The sequence below is a fragment of the Protomyctophum parallelum genome (genome assembly GCF_964188405.1).
Source record: "Protomyctophum parallelum genome assembly, chromosome: 1".
Classification (NCBI taxonomy): Eukaryota; Metazoa; Chordata; class Actinopteri; order Myctophiformes; family Myctophidae; genus Protomyctophum; species Protomyctophum parallelum.
This window is the reverse complement of record NC_139697.1, coordinates 16,686,331-16,703,264: the sequence shown is the minus strand read 5'-3', so window position 1 is coordinate 16,703,264 and position 16,934 is coordinate 16,686,331. Positions and strand designations below refer to the sequence as shown.

General features: G+C 40.7%; 1 protein-coding gene across 1 annotated transcript in view; it reads left to right on the top strand.

Annotated features, from left to right (window-relative positions):
- Positions 1-772: 772 nt before the first annotated feature.
- The window catches only part of LOC310860772 (uncharacterized protein), a gene marked incomplete at both ends in the record, with an annotated part of 47,715 nt that continues 31,553 nt past the window's right edge, over positions 773-16,934 (top strand). Inside the window, 2 exons of the mRNA XM_083767931.1 lie at positions 773-1,037; positions 15,239-15,400. Coding sequence (XP_083624057.1) covers positions 773-1,037; positions 15,239-15,400 — 427 coding nt within the window. The remainder of the gene's footprint in view (positions 1,038-15,238; positions 15,401-16,934) is intronic.

The window sequence follows — 16,934 nt, the reverse complement described above, 5'->3', positions numbered from 1 at the left end:
AAATCAGTGAACAGTGGTGGCGATTTGATTGTCTATGATTGCCCTCTGCTGGTCTAAAACTGTCAAAACATATGTGGACCCACTAAAACAAAGCCAGACTTTTTCTTTTCTTTTCCTGACATTTAGTTGCTTAATTGTTAACTTTCTTTCTTTCTTTCTTTCTATCAGAGAAAACTATGACAAAAAATGTTCGTTGACTAGGCCTACCTGACAATAACAAAATACAAACTAAATATCCTGATAATTTTGACAAAAAATGGCACACAGCTTGTATTTTCAGCACAATGCCAAATATAAATCGACTAAAATCTTATATTTAGTCGACAGAAACTAGACTAAAACTAAAACATTTCAGATGACTAAGATGTGACTAATACCATTTGAATTGTATTGAAAATACTTTTACTACTGGTGACTACTATGATCACATTGTTTTGCCTGCCTGCCTGCCTGCCTGGAAACAAGCCCCAAGGGATTTTTTTAATGTTATCGTTTTAGATTATAACTGTACCTGATCTATCCTGTCCTTTATTTCGCAAAGTATTCAATCTGTCCGTCCAGTTACACACCTCCTCCACCAGGGGGCGACAGAGCCTTGCATTGAACAAACGGCCTGGATGATCCTTTGTTGTGGATACGGAAGCGGAAGTATGTGCGTGTTGTCACCGGTAGCTGCACAGAGGTTTTAGCTTTTAGCTCTATGGTTGTTTTTTCATTGTGTGGTGTGAAGTAAAAACGGAGTGGTGCTAAAAACAACGTCAAAACGTGTCAAATGGAGTCTGTATGGCTGAAGATAAATGAACAGCTGACGTCGGTGGGAGAGGACATATTATGTGTTTTGGACAAACAGCAGCAGAGTGGTGTTGCTGATGTTTGTTGTGTGAAGCTTGATGTCAGAGTGTTTGTGTTGGAGCGCCTCCGTATGGCCGCAGAGGTCATGTGCAGCCTCTTTCAGCGAGAGATGGAGACGCTAGGAACTCATCAAAGCAAAGTGATGGACATTGATGTTGATATGGACCTCGATTTAAACACTGCAGGTATGTGTACGTGTTACACACACACACACGACACACTGCAGGTACACACAACACCAAACTACTACACACTGCAGGTATTATGTGTGTTACACACAACACCAAACTACTCACTGCAAGTACACATTTGAGCCTATAAGCCTAAATCGCCTAATGACGTCACATGACCAAAAGAAAGTGATTCATTACCAAGTAGGCTACTGTAATCTATCATTTTATGAATATTTTCAGCTGAAGATAATTAATGGCATAGTCCACACCACAACTAAAATTAAAATAATAACATGCTTAATAGATTAATTGTGATAGTTATTGGGCTTGGCATGGAGGCCAGTGGGTGCCCCAATTAAATGGTTCTTTAGTAGGTGATGGTTGTTCGTAGAGCCTTTTAAAGTAAATTGCAACAAAAGGCCTGAAGGTCAATATAGACTGAAAGCTTGCTTAAAAAATGCTAGCCCTAGAACGGCTCTTGTTGTTACATACAGTATGTACAGTATTTCACATAGAGCCATAGAACACCCAGCTTAATTTCTGGTCGGACTAAATGTGCGGCCTAAATGTGATAAATGCTCCGTTTGTACTCACCCATTAAATAATTCCAAAGACGTGGAGTGAAATATGGTCCTCTAGTTTTATATCCATGTGAAAGTTCTGGCACAAAACGTGTATTTAGTCAATTATCTCCACTTTTTCAAGAGATGCACACGGACGTTTTTCTCTCCGGGCGAGGCGGGGCCGGAATGATCGATGAACAGGTTTTACAAATACGTCCTGTTTACCGCAGACGTCATCACCAATTGACCAGGGAAACACAAAAGTTTAGGTCACACAATTGGCAGGTGCTTTGTGATAGGTCATGGGCATAGCTTGAACTTGACGCCATCGGGTACGATGCATGTAGAATTATTTTAGCGTTTTTGCAATGCCCTCCTTTTACAATGAAACTCCTAAAAAAATGTTATTTAGGTAGTACCTGTACTACCTTTACCTGCTGTACTAATGAACTACCTGCTGTACTAATGAAACCCCGTAGTGCTGTGCACACACACACACACACACACACACACACACACACACACACACACACACACACACACACACACACAGCACTACAGGGTTTCATTTTTAACTGACGTCAGCACACAGTCCAACTGCTGCTTACTCTTAAATCATTGACAGTGACAAAGATAAAGAAGGGAATACTAGAATAAAAAAGACCACAGCAAGTATATTGCTGCTCCACTAGATCACGTTACTGTACCAAACATACAAAATACTGTGCAACACTGCCAATCGCGCAGCCGAAACAAAAGACTGCATCCTTTAAAACTGAATATTCCATCCACGCATGCTACTTGTAATATAAGGTGGGGGGGGGGGGGCGGGTTTGTTGTGTCCAAACTGCCCAGACACGGTGGTTGTTCTGCCGGGTGCTGTGACTGCTCTGCTGGCCGGTGCGGGGGGCAAGCGGGACGGCTGCCTCCACATCCCATAGAGTATTAACCATTTAAATGCGGGAACGGGAGATTCACGTGGTTCGATTCACAGTGCTCCGATGCGGTAAAGGGAGATTTACGTTTACTGTATGTTTTTATTGATAACTTTCAATCGCCTTTCTACACACCCGAGCACTTTACCTACTAGCACTGGATGGTAGCACAACACTACGATCACGTGATCACAAAAAAAAGAAAAAGATGCCTCTTCCCCCTCCCTTCCTGAAAACTGCTCACTCTCACACAATGGCGGCCCCCATTGCAAGCGTAGCTACTAGCTAGCCCTTAGCCAGATCACATTTCATGACATCCGATCGTATCTAGCTAGGCAGAGCTGTTTCTCACTCCCCCCTGCATGTCTCAGGGGAGGGAGGGCCCCTGTTTGCTCACGAGGAGGCGTCTTTGTGTAGACTCTGTTTCTGTCGGAACATGCTCGGAGTCTGGTCTCCCTTCCTTCATCATTGCCGAGGGACGAAATGGTTATTTTGTTATGATGATGGCTTTACAAGACGCACGCGCCGCTGTTCTGACTTTACAAGTCAGCAACAACAACCTCTGCGAGCCAAGTTGGAACGATACACAGCGACAGATGGATAAATAATGACTAGGGATGCACGATATTGATTTCTTGAAACCGATACCGATATCGATAACTTCTTGCTTCTCAAGACCGATACCGATACGATAACCGATAATAAAAATATATAGACATGAATCAAAAATACATACTAGTAACGGTAACGGTACATGTAACACAGCTTTGACCTAAGCAATTACAGTATAGTAGGCTATATCAGTGGTTCACAAAGTGGGGCCAGCTAAATTATATAGTTAGGAACCAAATGGACCCTTATGGGTCTGTAACTCTGAGTGTACAAATGGAACATTTCCAGTTGTACACTCTCAGAGTTAAAATAACATCGATTTTACAATATAAATTGGGAGTCCCAGAGATAGAAATGCAATTACATGGGGATCTGTTCTGTATACTACTATGCTAATAGGCATGTCAAACTGGGGGGTCCTTTAAATTAAACAGGTTGAGAATCACTGCTAGAGCCGTAAAAAATCTTCTCACATGGGGGTCCCTGGAATATGTTTTCAAATGGGTCCACGGGGCTAATTAGTGTCAACTTTCTTACCTTGTAGCACTGGTGCTACCAGTTTAAAAATGTAGGAGCACCAGAATTATTTTAGGAGCAGTGCACCGACCAAAATGTAAGAAGCACCAATATGTTTCTTTTGAGTCCACCTATTTCCACTAAGACAAAAGTAAGTACGCAAATTGTTTGGTCAGATGATGTATGATGACTTATGATGATCACTTCACACAGGTGTGAATTTTTTTAATTAATAAAAACAACAATATAACATGAAATTGTGAAAGTAGCCTTACAAAGCAAGCAATTATTATTGTCCGGTCAGTTGGCCTCAAAACTTTTCCATGTCAAGGAGCAAAGACCCCAAATTGTTAGCCCACAGACCATTTGAAAATATATGCCAGGGCTCTAGCAGTGATTCTCATCATTTTAATTTCAAGGACACCCAGTTTGACATGCATTAGGCTACTGACCCCCATTTAATGCCATTTATATAAGGGACCTCAATTTTTTATTTTTTATTTATATTGTAAAATCAATGTCAACTCTGAGAGGGTACAAATGGAACCAAATGGACCTGTTAGGGTCCATTTCGTTCCATTTGTAAACTCTGACTCCCCGGATCCCACTTTGAGAACCACTATTGTCTGTGTGTGTGTGCGTGTGTAAACACAAGTACAACACTATCCAAGTTCCAGTGATAGACGTTGATGTTGTTAGCATAAGCATAAGTCATTAGCATGGTCTGTAGCATCATGTAGCCAAACAGCTACTACTTCTACATTTCTCAACCAAAACGGTCGTGTCGCGTTTCACAATGCTACACAACTGGAGCAAATTAATAAATTACAACCGGTAACGTGTGACACGCATTCAACAGTGCGGTGTGGAGAAGCGTCTCTCTCTCTCGTCTCAGCCGTTCCTCCGGAGAGATTGGCGACTCGGGGAGCGTTTGGGCGCACCACAGAAATGATTGGTAGTCCCATAGTTGCTACCAACTATATTTTTATGTCGCACAGATAAGATTTCAGGCGCATTTGCGTCCAAAATTATCGCAATTTCGAGCCCATATAAAGTATATTATCGGAGCTATTAATGTTATCTGGCCGATAATTATGACGTCATAATTCCTGATATCGGGCCGATAATTATCGGGCCGATAATTATCGTGCATCCCTAATAATGACAATGGATAAATAATGGATGGATAAATAATGACAATGCGACTTCGCATCGTTCCATCTGCCCGCCGGGGGTCTTGATCCGTCATCATCATAATCTTCATAAAAAATAAACAAAACAGTAGTAACGTAGCCCCAATATGTTCCATCAGTCCCATATATGCTCATTCTTTAGCTCATACAAAAGCCATTTAGTCACAGACATTGACAGGCAGATATACAAATGAACACAAATAATATCGTATACATACCATACACCGAATGAAAGCCCTGAATGTCTAATTTTAGGAGGAAAACAATATACACATTGATCCCATGTACAGTTTGTCAGTAATTGTTTATTGAATGCAGCTTGCGGCCACCAGAGAGAACTTTAGAGAAGGCATGGACCTGAACAACTATTATTCACAAAATAAGGCCTATAGCGACATGTACATACTATATACCGTATGAAACAGAAGACTCTGCAACTGTTGCACTGCTCACTTCACAGGGGTGTGATTTTTATTATTATTACAGTATTAGTTTTTTTGAATAATGAATAATAGTTGTTCAGGTTCAGTTGTTCAGCCGCAGGCTGCATTCAATAAACAATTACTGACAAACTACATGGGATCAATGTGTATATTGTTTTCCTCCTAAAATTAGACATTCAGGGCTTTCATTCGGTGTATGGTATGTATAGGATATTATTTGTGTTCATATAAAAAAACTGAACTGAAATGTCTATCAACTTCAACCTTCCATATCTCTGCTGTTTTTTCAAGCGAGCAGAGTGCAGGCAAAAGTAGGTGTTAGAAAAAGGTCAATATCTCCAGAATGGAAGATGGTAAAATCATGATTAAAAAAAAAAGAATTGAAGTGGACAAGTTGGGCTTTCTTTTGATGTATGCGGTGTGATTCTCGCTATAAGAGAACAGTTTGCTGTGGGCCCCGAAACAGTTCCTTCGTCCAATGTTAATCCCTTAGCATAGCCCAGCTATGCTAAGGGAGTGTTAAAGGGACACTTCACCCTTTTTTGCAAAAAAATATATGTTAATTACGTTTAGAAGCTTTAGAACACTTTCCTGGGGGGCTTTATGTATGTAATATGTGGTTTTAGATATTTTAGATTGTAGCAGTGAGCCTGTTGTCTCTGATGTCATGGACACTGGGCTCACTTCCTTCCTGGACTACATGTTTTCTCAGTAAGACAGCTCTCCCCCTATCCGCAAGGAGGAGCAGTGCACCAAATAATTATGGGAATTGTAGTCCAGGAAGGTAGTGAGACCAGTGTCCATGACATCAGAGACAACAGGCTCACTGCTACAATCTAAAATAACTAAAACCACATATTACACACATAAATACCCCCAGGAAAGTGATCTAAAGCTTCTAAACGTCATTAACATATATATTTTTGCAAAAAGGGTGAAGTGTCCCTTTAAGTAACCATGGTTCTTTAAGTAAGGGGAGGTTTTCCTTTCAAAACCGAGGTGTAGAAGCCACCTCCACCCTCTCTGACTGACTGACTCACTTCCGTCGCAAGTCATTACGAAAATAAAATAATGTGACATGATGACTACTCTAAAATGAATGTATTGTAAAACAAAACATTTTTATGTTAAAAAAATTATTATAATTTTTATTAAAATAAAAATAATCTTGAACTTTTTTTCTGTTTTTTTACTTTCTAGGGGGTGCAATGCATCTCGTGGGGTGCAATGCATCTCTTGAAAAAGTGGAGATAATTGACTAAATACACGTTTTGTGCCATAACTTTCACATGGATATAAAACTAGAGGACCATATTTCACTCCACGTCTTTGGAATTATTTAATGGGTTAGTACAAACGGAGCATTTATCACATTTAGGCCGCCGGTTTTAAGCCCGAACAGGATTTCAGTGAGACATATCTATGCCTATGATACATGAAAATTTACAAAGTATAATTAAATGATCACAGGCATTCTAGGTCTAAAAAAATGCCTGATTTTGCACAGATTTGAGTGTACAGAGCCTCCCTTTATTTTTACATTGGCACGTATGTATGATGTCTCCCCGTGATCCAAACTAGTGAAAATATCAATCTGCAAGTTCATAACGCATCCTCCCGGGCTTGTAGATCTGTGTTTATATTTATTTATTTAGTTATTTCGGAATTTCTTAGATTATTTGTATTTATTCATGCAATCATTTTGAAAATGTTTAGATTTTAGGCTGGGAAATCTTTTGAAATAATATATAGCCTAGGCCTAGCTAGGTCATACATTTGTAGGAAATAGAAAAAAGGGTTACCCACACATTGGTCCCACTGTTTGGGAAACAGTACTCTAACCAATTCAGGCCGTGACCCCCAAAATAATCATATTTGATCTGGAGATATGGGATATTTGAGCTGGGGACCCCGGTAACTGGTCATCTCGCCCCTTTGCCAACTCGCCCCCGCTAAAAGTGAAGACGGCTCTCCCCGGAATTTCGAAAAGTGAAGACGGCTCGCCCCAATTGCCGTGGATAGCTCGTCCTTAAAGCATGGATATCTCGCCCCACAGTGTGGATATCTCGCCTTAAAGCACGGCTATCTCGCCCCATGTTTATTTCATGTTTATTTTATACTTATATAAACGTTATATTAGAACATTTAGAATCAATGTTGTTTGTCAAAGGAGAACATTTAGAACCAGTTTGTTGTTGGTCAAATGAAAATTATGCATGGGTAATGAATAGCTCACCCCCCTCCATTGTTCTGGAAATTCCATTCCTCCATTGTTACTGAAATTAGTTGTTGTTGTACTATTCTGCTATGTCTGGCTAAAAGTAGCCTACATTACTTGAAATTCCATTATGGAAAGGTGTTCCATTCCTCCATTACTGAAATTAATCGTTGTTGTTGTACTATTGTTGTACTATTCTATGTCTGCCTAAAAGTACAGTACTTGTTAGAGTTAAATATTTAGCTGGGGACCTGGAGTCAGACTTACAGCGCCACCAACAGGTGGATTTTTGAAAATGACTCAAATCATGAAGGCAGCGTGCAATTTACGTGGAATCTTTCACAGACTTTCATACTAGGCTGAGAAATATATCCCACCCTTTTCACATTGGCCAGTTACAGAGCCACCAACAGTTGGATTTTAGAAAATGACTCAAGTCACGAATATTTTAGGCTGAGGCATATTAGAGACCGACCGATAATCGGTGCACCGATATATCGGCCGCCGATATGACCATATATGGGCCTGGCTGATTGGATCGTATCGGTGAATTTCTCGCAGATATACCCGATATGAATTAAAGCACGTTGCTGGTGAAATAGACTACTACTGGTGCAGTGATATGTTTTGCCCAGCAGAGTGCGCCGGGCGCTGAGCAGTCAGCTCACAATTCAGTTCCTCCCTCTGAGTTCCTCATGCTGAGTCAGTCAACAACAAACTGCAACGAGTGAACCGGACCAGTTTGGAGATAAGTTTCTACATGCAGCGGTAAGTTCAATCTAGTAATCATGACTTGGTTCATGAAATAAGTAACTGTTAACATCATTGGAACAAATATTGGCCGCGCATTTCATTGCTACTTTCATTTTAAAAGTGTCCCCCGACGGACCGTCCCGAGGTACTTTATCATATCATCGCAGATTGTCTCTGTAACATTACATGAGTGACGTTAGCAGAATAAGCAACGTGGTGCCTAAAATATAAACACTAAACACGTTACACCCCCCCCCCCCTCCACCTCCACTACAGGCTTGCCACACTAGTATCTAATCTTTGATCAAATGTAATACTAACAGTTTGCATAAAAAGCATAGAATGTTACCGTTTAATACAAATATGCTGAAAGGATTGAACCCAAGATACGACGACGGGCTACACAACTTAGTTTTATTTCAGCGTCGTCATGTTGGCTTGGCTTGGTCTGTATGCCTAAAAAAAACACCACCTCCTCCTCCTCCACATTAGACAGCGACCAATAACGTCAACGTTATTGTTATCATTGATAAAATTCCATGATTATATAATATTGAAATAAGAGTCCCTGGAGAATAAAGGGAAATATAGTGCAGCTTTTTAGCTGAAATATTGTGTGTGTTGTCGTCACAACACTGTTGTGGATAGGAATGAATTAATGCCTATATTCAGCACATTCTACAAAGTAGTTTCTACTCCACTTCGTTACCTTTCAGATTTCTTGCATGCAAAATATATGATCACAGTAAAATGTTTGAACTGTTCTTTATTTACACATTAAATAAAAATGCCTAGCTTAAATATTTGTTTTTCTTTATCACACAGATGGCTGAAAAAGGGAGAGTCGTAAGTGTGGTGTGGAAATATTTCACCAAAGATGGGGGAAACGAAGACACAGCGACCTGCAACACTTGCCAAGAACATTTTAACCGAGGTGCCAAGTCTGGGAAAGCTAGCCAGAGAAATACCAGCAACCTCTGGTATCACCTGGAGAAAGTCCACAATGATCTCCACATTGAGGCCAAGCGACTGGTTGAACCAGCTGTACAACAAAAGCGTCCCACTCCCAATAAAACATTGCAGCAGAGTCTACCATTTATGATTGACAAAATAACAAAATGGAACCATGGAGATTCAAGAGCAAAGCATCTGGACAAATTGTTGATGGAGATGATCGCCACAGACATACAGCCGGAAGGTGTTGGCTTTAAAAAAATTGTAGCTGCTCTAGAGCCAAGGTACAACCTCAAAACTGAGAAGTTTTACCGCACAGAGAAGCTGCATGAAGTGCATGGTCAAGTGGTGGGAAAAATCAAAGAGTGTCTCTCTGTCGAAAAGGCTGGAGAACACATAGCATTCACAACAGACTGCTGGTCAGGGGCCACCGAGGCACTGATGAGTTTGACCGCCCATTTTATTACCAACGAGTGGGAAAGAGTACAAGTCATACTTAATGTGAAAGCGATGACAGGGTCCCACACTGCCCAATACATAAGTGACCTGTTTTTGGAGATGCTGCAGGGGTGGGATATTGACCCCAAGCGTGTGATGATGGTTCTACGTGACAGTGGTGCCAACGTGGTGAAATCGATGCGAGTAATGGAGAAGCCAGATCTCAGCTGTTGTGCCCACACACTCCAACTGGTAGTACAGGATGCTATTGGATCACAGAGAGTTATAGGCAATGTCATTGCTAAGCTGAAGAGGTGTGCCACACACTTCAACCACTCCATCCTTGCTAAACAGAGGCTTGAAGTAATCCAGAAGCAGGTTGGTGTCCCTGCTCATGCCATCCTTCAGCCAACACCAACAAGATGGAATTCGGCCTTGACCATGCTCGGTAGAATGCTGGAGCAGAAACCAGTGCTCACACTGTATGCTGCGGATCATGGACAAATTACATGCCCATATGCTAATGAGTAGTGTGCTGTTTACTTTTCTAGGTAGTTCACCTTTCACCTAGTAGGCCCTATGTGTAATGGAGACCAATGTTCTTTTGCTTAATTAGTAATTATCCTCACCTGGTAGCTTCACAAGGGTAGTTATGAGGTGATTAGTTTGGTCAGAGTCAGTTCAGTTCAAGCCAGCACACTGTCAAGAGCTCTCTCACTGCATGTTGAGTTAACCCTTTCTATCAGGCCTTGGACAGGATAAGTCTGTAAGTTTGTGTTTTTTGTTAAACTTTATGGCTCTTTAAGCATATCTTGGCTCTTAAAGCAATATACTTGTAAGTTGTTTAGTACAACATGTTCTTTTTGTAATCTTGTATGATGCATACAAATAACTATGTTTGGTTTATGATTTTACAGTATTTCTGTATTGCAGTTTTACAATGTATTCATCAGTAAAGAACCTAAACCAAGTCACTGCCTTTTGGAGCTTTATTGGGAACTTTGTTAGCTGTCTGCCAAGCCATACAGAATGTACACCAAACGTATAGTAAGGGCAGAACAAGTAGAACATAGTGGGCAAACTCATCAAGACCTTGACTCCTATAGAAGACATCACAAAGGAGATGAGCGCAGAAGATGCTTCCATATCATGCATCATACCCACAGTTCGAGTACTACGTACCTACCTGGAGACACTTGGAGAAGACACAAGAGGAATACAAACCTTCAGAAAGGAAATGCTGGACAGCTTGAACAGGAGATTTGCAAACATGGAGAAAATAAGAGAGGTGCTTTTGGCCTGCATATTTGATCCTCGCTAAAAGCAACGCCCTCTGTCATAGACAACAACAAATAGGGCCAAAATGTGGCTCCAGGAAGAGGCAACCAGACCAAGCACTGCAGCAAGCCACTCCACCGAAGCAAGCCGCAGCACTGCATCCACCAGCACAGTTGTAAGCTCCTCCGCAGACGCAAGCAGCAGCACTGCACCCACGACTACCAACACAGCATCCACCATCAGTGAGGGCCCGTCTCGGAGTCAGCGTATGTTAGACGGCCTGTATGACGACATGCTGCTGAGCCAACAGGCAGAGGAGCCAGGAGAAGGTCTGCTTGAGGAACTGGAGCCGTTTTGGAAAGAGCCAATTCTGGATCGGAAAACAGGTTTGTTAATACAGACTAGAGCCCCTGCCCTGACCCCCCCACAGAATGAACATCATTCTTGTTTTATATACCCGTATGCAGAAAAAGTAATGTTATCTTATATTTATTTTTATTATCTTCACTTCAGGTGACCCTCTTCAATGGTGGAAGTGCAACAGTAATCGCTATCCGCAGCTGTCTCCATTGGCCCGGAAGTTCCTGACTCCTCCCCCCACCTATGTCCCCAGCGAGAGGGTTTTTAGCACAATAGGGAACATCTATGAGGACAAGAGGAGCAGACTGCTTGGTGCAAATACAGATAAGCTATGCTTCCTGTTTTACAACCTGCCCCTAATTGACTGAAAGTATTAGTCACCTGATAGTAGAGTAGACACTGACTGACAGCACTTTATTTGTTTTATTCTTTATTTAAAAAGAAAAAGTCAGAAGTTGACTTAAGTTAATACTGAACAGTGCCATTTGAGTGCACAGTACTGGTGCAGCCATTTTATTTATTTTACTTGAATTTTATTGAAATGTCAGCAACAATTTATACTGAGTCTGACACTGTTACAGTACTAGCTAGCTGCTACTATTTCTTTCTTTATTTATTTTGTTTATGGCTTTATGTGGAAAAGTGATGCCATTGCCAATGGTACACAGTACTAGCTGTGAAATTCACTATATCGGTTGCAAATCGGTTATCGGTGATTGGCCCCCTCTATCATATCTGTTATCGTACACACAAATCCATATCGGTCTGTCTCAAATATATATATATATATATATATGTGACCTGGGCACTGGGTGAAAAGAAAACTGGGTTACAAAATCGTGGGATAAAAATTATTAAGAGAAGAAAAAAAAAAAAAAAGTGCAGGGTGCATAATTGTGAAACCCAATAAAGCTGGTTTGCGACTACGCCACCTTTTTTAATGAGGGTGGTCCTCTGTGTAACACTCTTAATTTCAATACAAAAGACACTCAGGTTCAAGTTTTTATACCAGGCAACAGAGCAATTAAACATATGAAAACCCAGGAAAAAGACTGAGGCGGAGGCCATCTATCAGGAAGATATAAACTTACAATATTTATTACAAAAATAGGTTAAAATAGAATATACTAATACATGGAGGCCTCTAATTGCCAAATGTAACAAATACAAAAGAAACACTATTCCAATATATTATACTACGCTAAAAAATGCAATTACTTTAATCTACCAACAATCCTAAAACTATGCCATCAACATCAACTCTTAAAACTGTCCAGTGCAAAATGTGCAAATTTATCCAGTGTGCAAGTCAGTCTAACAAGGTAGCCAGGCATGGGTAGAGGAAGCAACCCCAATCCAGTCCTAAATCATCGAAATCCATCCACTTCCTGTGCAATCTGCAAGTACACAAACAGAGCCGCCAGTATCTCTGTTGTACAGAAGCCCACAGCAGCTAGTGCACAGGTATAGTATATATCTACAGAACGCTGCTTAACACATCAAATGCTGGAAACGTATCCATACGCTTTATTAATCTCGAACGCGGTATGCGCATAACGTATCTATACGTTTTATGTTTTTTTTTAATGATTACTGTACTTCATATTTATACGCGCCCGGACAACATAGAAAGTAATCGGCTCTACAAAGGTCCGGTATGTGATCCGGGAGTTAAAAGCTCCCCCCTCCTGAAAAGAGGTCTGGTCTATGCGGGCAGGCGGCATCCATTACGACGTAATGGAGGCGGCCTGCACGGCATAGACTAACACAGATGTCGGGATCTAAAATGGAGGTACCCATGCTCTAGTCATGAGTGTACTCACACACACTAGAGTCTAGTGTGTGTGAGTACACTCGATTCCCCCTCCCCTCCGGTTTCTACATGGTTTCTCCCGAGGAAGCTTTGTGGGGGGAGTCTCTTGATCGCTTTGGCAGTTTGAGTTCCCCCCCCAGGCCCCACTGCGCCTTGCGATCGCCTTGCACCGCTCTCTCATTCTCGGAAAAAGATATAACGCAGTCGTGTCGATTTGCCCTCTGCCAGTATATAAACCAAGAATAATCTGCAACGATCGCCATTTCATAACATTTTCAACACACACACGGAGTCATGGACAGATACGCTAAACGAATGACGTATTATCGAGGGACCGCCATGATCAACTAACTGCCTGGGATGAATGTTAAACATGTATGTAGTATAAAAGGTTGAACTAAGTTCATGTATGGTCTCAAGAAAATACGTTTTGAGGAGTATTGTACAACACTGGTTTGTGCTGCCTAGCTGCTGTGTAGCATACTAATGCTAACGTGTCCCATACTAATACTGTTGCTACTGTTAGCATGTTGTCACATGGGGATGGGGACACTAAAGCATAGATGGTGAAACATTATGAATATGAATGCAGTCAGTAATGTAAGTGTTTAGCAATGTGTTTATTGTGAGAGAAAGCATTGTATATTCTTGGTGATGTGTATTGTTGTTGGATAATACTGCACTGTATTTAGTGGAAATACTGGGAAGGAATTTCTGTGTTAAATGTGTTCAAATGGCCAAGCCAATATATTCTTGATAGCCTAATAAATTGAATATATGAAGTGATTGTTATGTCCTATCATTTTGTTATTTGAAATTGAGAGAATAAATCCAGCAGCAAAAAGAGCGACATATAAACAGAGCCTGTGTTCGTTTCTTATACATTCTACAGACTCTGGTTACCCGCCCTCTGACCCCTAGCGGAGGCGGGCAACTGGAGAAGATTTTAACCTCTGGCCTTTCACCTTTAACCTCCAAGGAGGTACAGACAGAAAAACATATCAATACCAATACGCGTTCGTTTTGCATGATTATGTCCATGAACTTGTGCCAACCTCTGGAATGAATACACAACAAATAGTTATAATTATCTATAAGTTTTAATAATCAAAGCCCTATTAACTAATGTACATTCATGTTTGGTCCCTATGTCTACAACAATATAAATTGAGCCTATTACAATCATAATGAATCAAATATGGTTATACAATCAATGTTACCGACAGAAGTCACCGATTAAACCACCAGTAGACCTCTGGACTCCCTCTCTACGGTCTGAGGGAGTGGCGATTCCATGGGCCGACAGAAATATTTAATAGTTCCACTTTGTGAATATAGCCAATCATAATAGTTCATTTCTTCAGGGGGTGCTCTTGGCCGTCCCCCTTCTTTGAAGTGTCGCGTTGGCCTTCTCTTCCGGACTCTGCCCCCTGGGTGCGTGGGTGTGATGTGATGTGTTCAATTAAATGTGCCAGTCATTATGAGATCATCTTTATGTGTGTGTATTTGAGCTTTCTTAAATGTGCCAGTCAGTCATTGTACTCTTACTTAAATCAACCAGTGTGTTGTGTGTGTGAACCCTGTACCCTGAGTACCACCCCCCTTATGTGTGTGTACGTAACCATCCTGCCATCTCATTGTTTGCACAGTCCAGTCGAGCTGACCTGCTTTGGGGACCTGAGAGAGAGAGAGTGTGTGTGCATGCACAAGCGTGCACACGTGTGGAAGACTGGGAGAAAGATACTATTTTATACTCTCTACTTCAATAAATATATACTAATTCCATGATTTTAGCCTTTAGTGAGGCCTGTTAATATTTAGTCGCACATTATATGATTACATATCCTTTTTCCCCTTATGATTACCTGTTTTATTCCTTTTAAGATTACATGTTTATTCCATACACATAATGTAAATACTTTGATAATAGCTAGAGTGGTAAATTATATGGTAGTACTAATTAGAGGTATTTATACCCTAAATATTTCAATAATCCTCCACAACACAAGCAACATCTCCAGGTGCTCCATAGCCCAAAATAGTTATGTGCAGCCCTGAATTGTACAGGCTGCCAACAGTGGATCGTGAGAGACTGATGCAGTATGTACAGGTTGCTGATGTTGCCTCTTCCTTCTAGACCTCCCGCTCCTCCCTGTGTGTAAAGAGGAGCTTTCTTCTGAACGGCAGGAGAGGAGCTCCAGCCTAGTCCAGGAGGAACCACAACCTCCACAGATTAAAGAGGAACAAGAGGAGCTACTTTTAATACCAGAGGAGGCTGATGGGGTTGATGCTCCCTCAGGTAAGAACTGCATTACTACAAATGTAAACACATTGAACAAGTATACTGAATTGACCAACATGTTTCTACATAAGTCGTTGACTGTTGTTTATGTCACAAAGCAGTATCTCTTTGACTTTGTGTCTATTGTGAGGTCTGAACCAACAACAAGACACAGGAAAGTGTCAGTCGAGCAGGTAGGTAAACGGGTAGGTAGGGGAGAACGGGGTAAGATGAGCCAGCGGGTATGTTGAACCACCCCCTTTATCTAAAAAAACTAGAAAACTGTGTTGCCATGTGACCTTAAATCTAGTAAGCATCCATCATTTACACCTGGCTGTGAAGTTGGAAAGTAGAAAGCATTATTTTACACAAAAAACTGTTTTTGTTGGTCAAATTAAAATTTTGACACGTGTAAAAGGACTGTTATACTAAGCAAAATGTACCTAGGTCTAACATAATATCCTACACGTTGATAATTTGCCAATGGATAGAACCATGTGAATCATTTAGCAAATAAATTGTCTGAAGTAGCTTATTCTAGTCATTGTTTTCTAAAATTGTGGCTGGGGTAAAATGAACCAATGTCCGGGGGTAAATTGAGTAAATAGGAATCATTATTCATATTTTTTTTATTAAGTCTTTGCTACTCAAATTATACTGAATATTAACAATATTGTAAATGTAAATGTCAATCAATGTCAGTTATCGGGGGTTCAACGGAGTAAAAATTTGCATTTTCTCGTTAATTTCGGTAATGTTGGATGTAATTTACCAAAAAACGGCCGAAATCTGCGCGATCGTGCGCTATCGTGCACGCGCGCCATCTCTATGTGCGTCGCTGTAAAACATGTGATATTTTGGGACGTTTTGGGGTTTATTTGAACTTCATTTGACTTAGTTATGAAAAAGTTATCATTAGCTTAGCATTCCGGCCAGCCAAGCGAGTGACACAGGGTTAAAATACTACCGGATGTTATCGATCGTTGAACCGGAAGTGACTTATAGTCCGGTTCCTTATGTAATTTTGTAGGCTTTAGACGGAGATTTTTAAAACTATATATTTTTGGAAACCTTATAGCCTAACGAATCAGAAAATGTTTGTTGCCATTTTTTTCGAGGTCGGTAAAGTGGCCATCTTGGAGCTTTAAAAATGGCTACTTTCAAAAACGAATTTCTCAATATCTCGCCTACTAAATGACCTAAAATCAAGATTGCAGTGGTTAAATCTACATTTTTGGGGGCAAGGAATCCAATGGAGCTGACTACATTGTAAATGAGACATGTATGGGTGGGTATTTTGCATTTTTACATGATCAAATGGTATTATTCTGGTCATCTGGATATGTATATCTTCTTCCAAACAATGGAATATTTCACAAACACTTTATCACATCTCTCAAAAGACAGGAGACAACTTGAATCAAGACAAAGGGACCTTTAATCAAGAACTTAACAAAAAAAATCACACCTGTGTGAAGTGAGGGGCGCTCTTGTCATCGTACATAATCATGACATAGTACACTATGACATCATCAGACACTATGACGTAAAA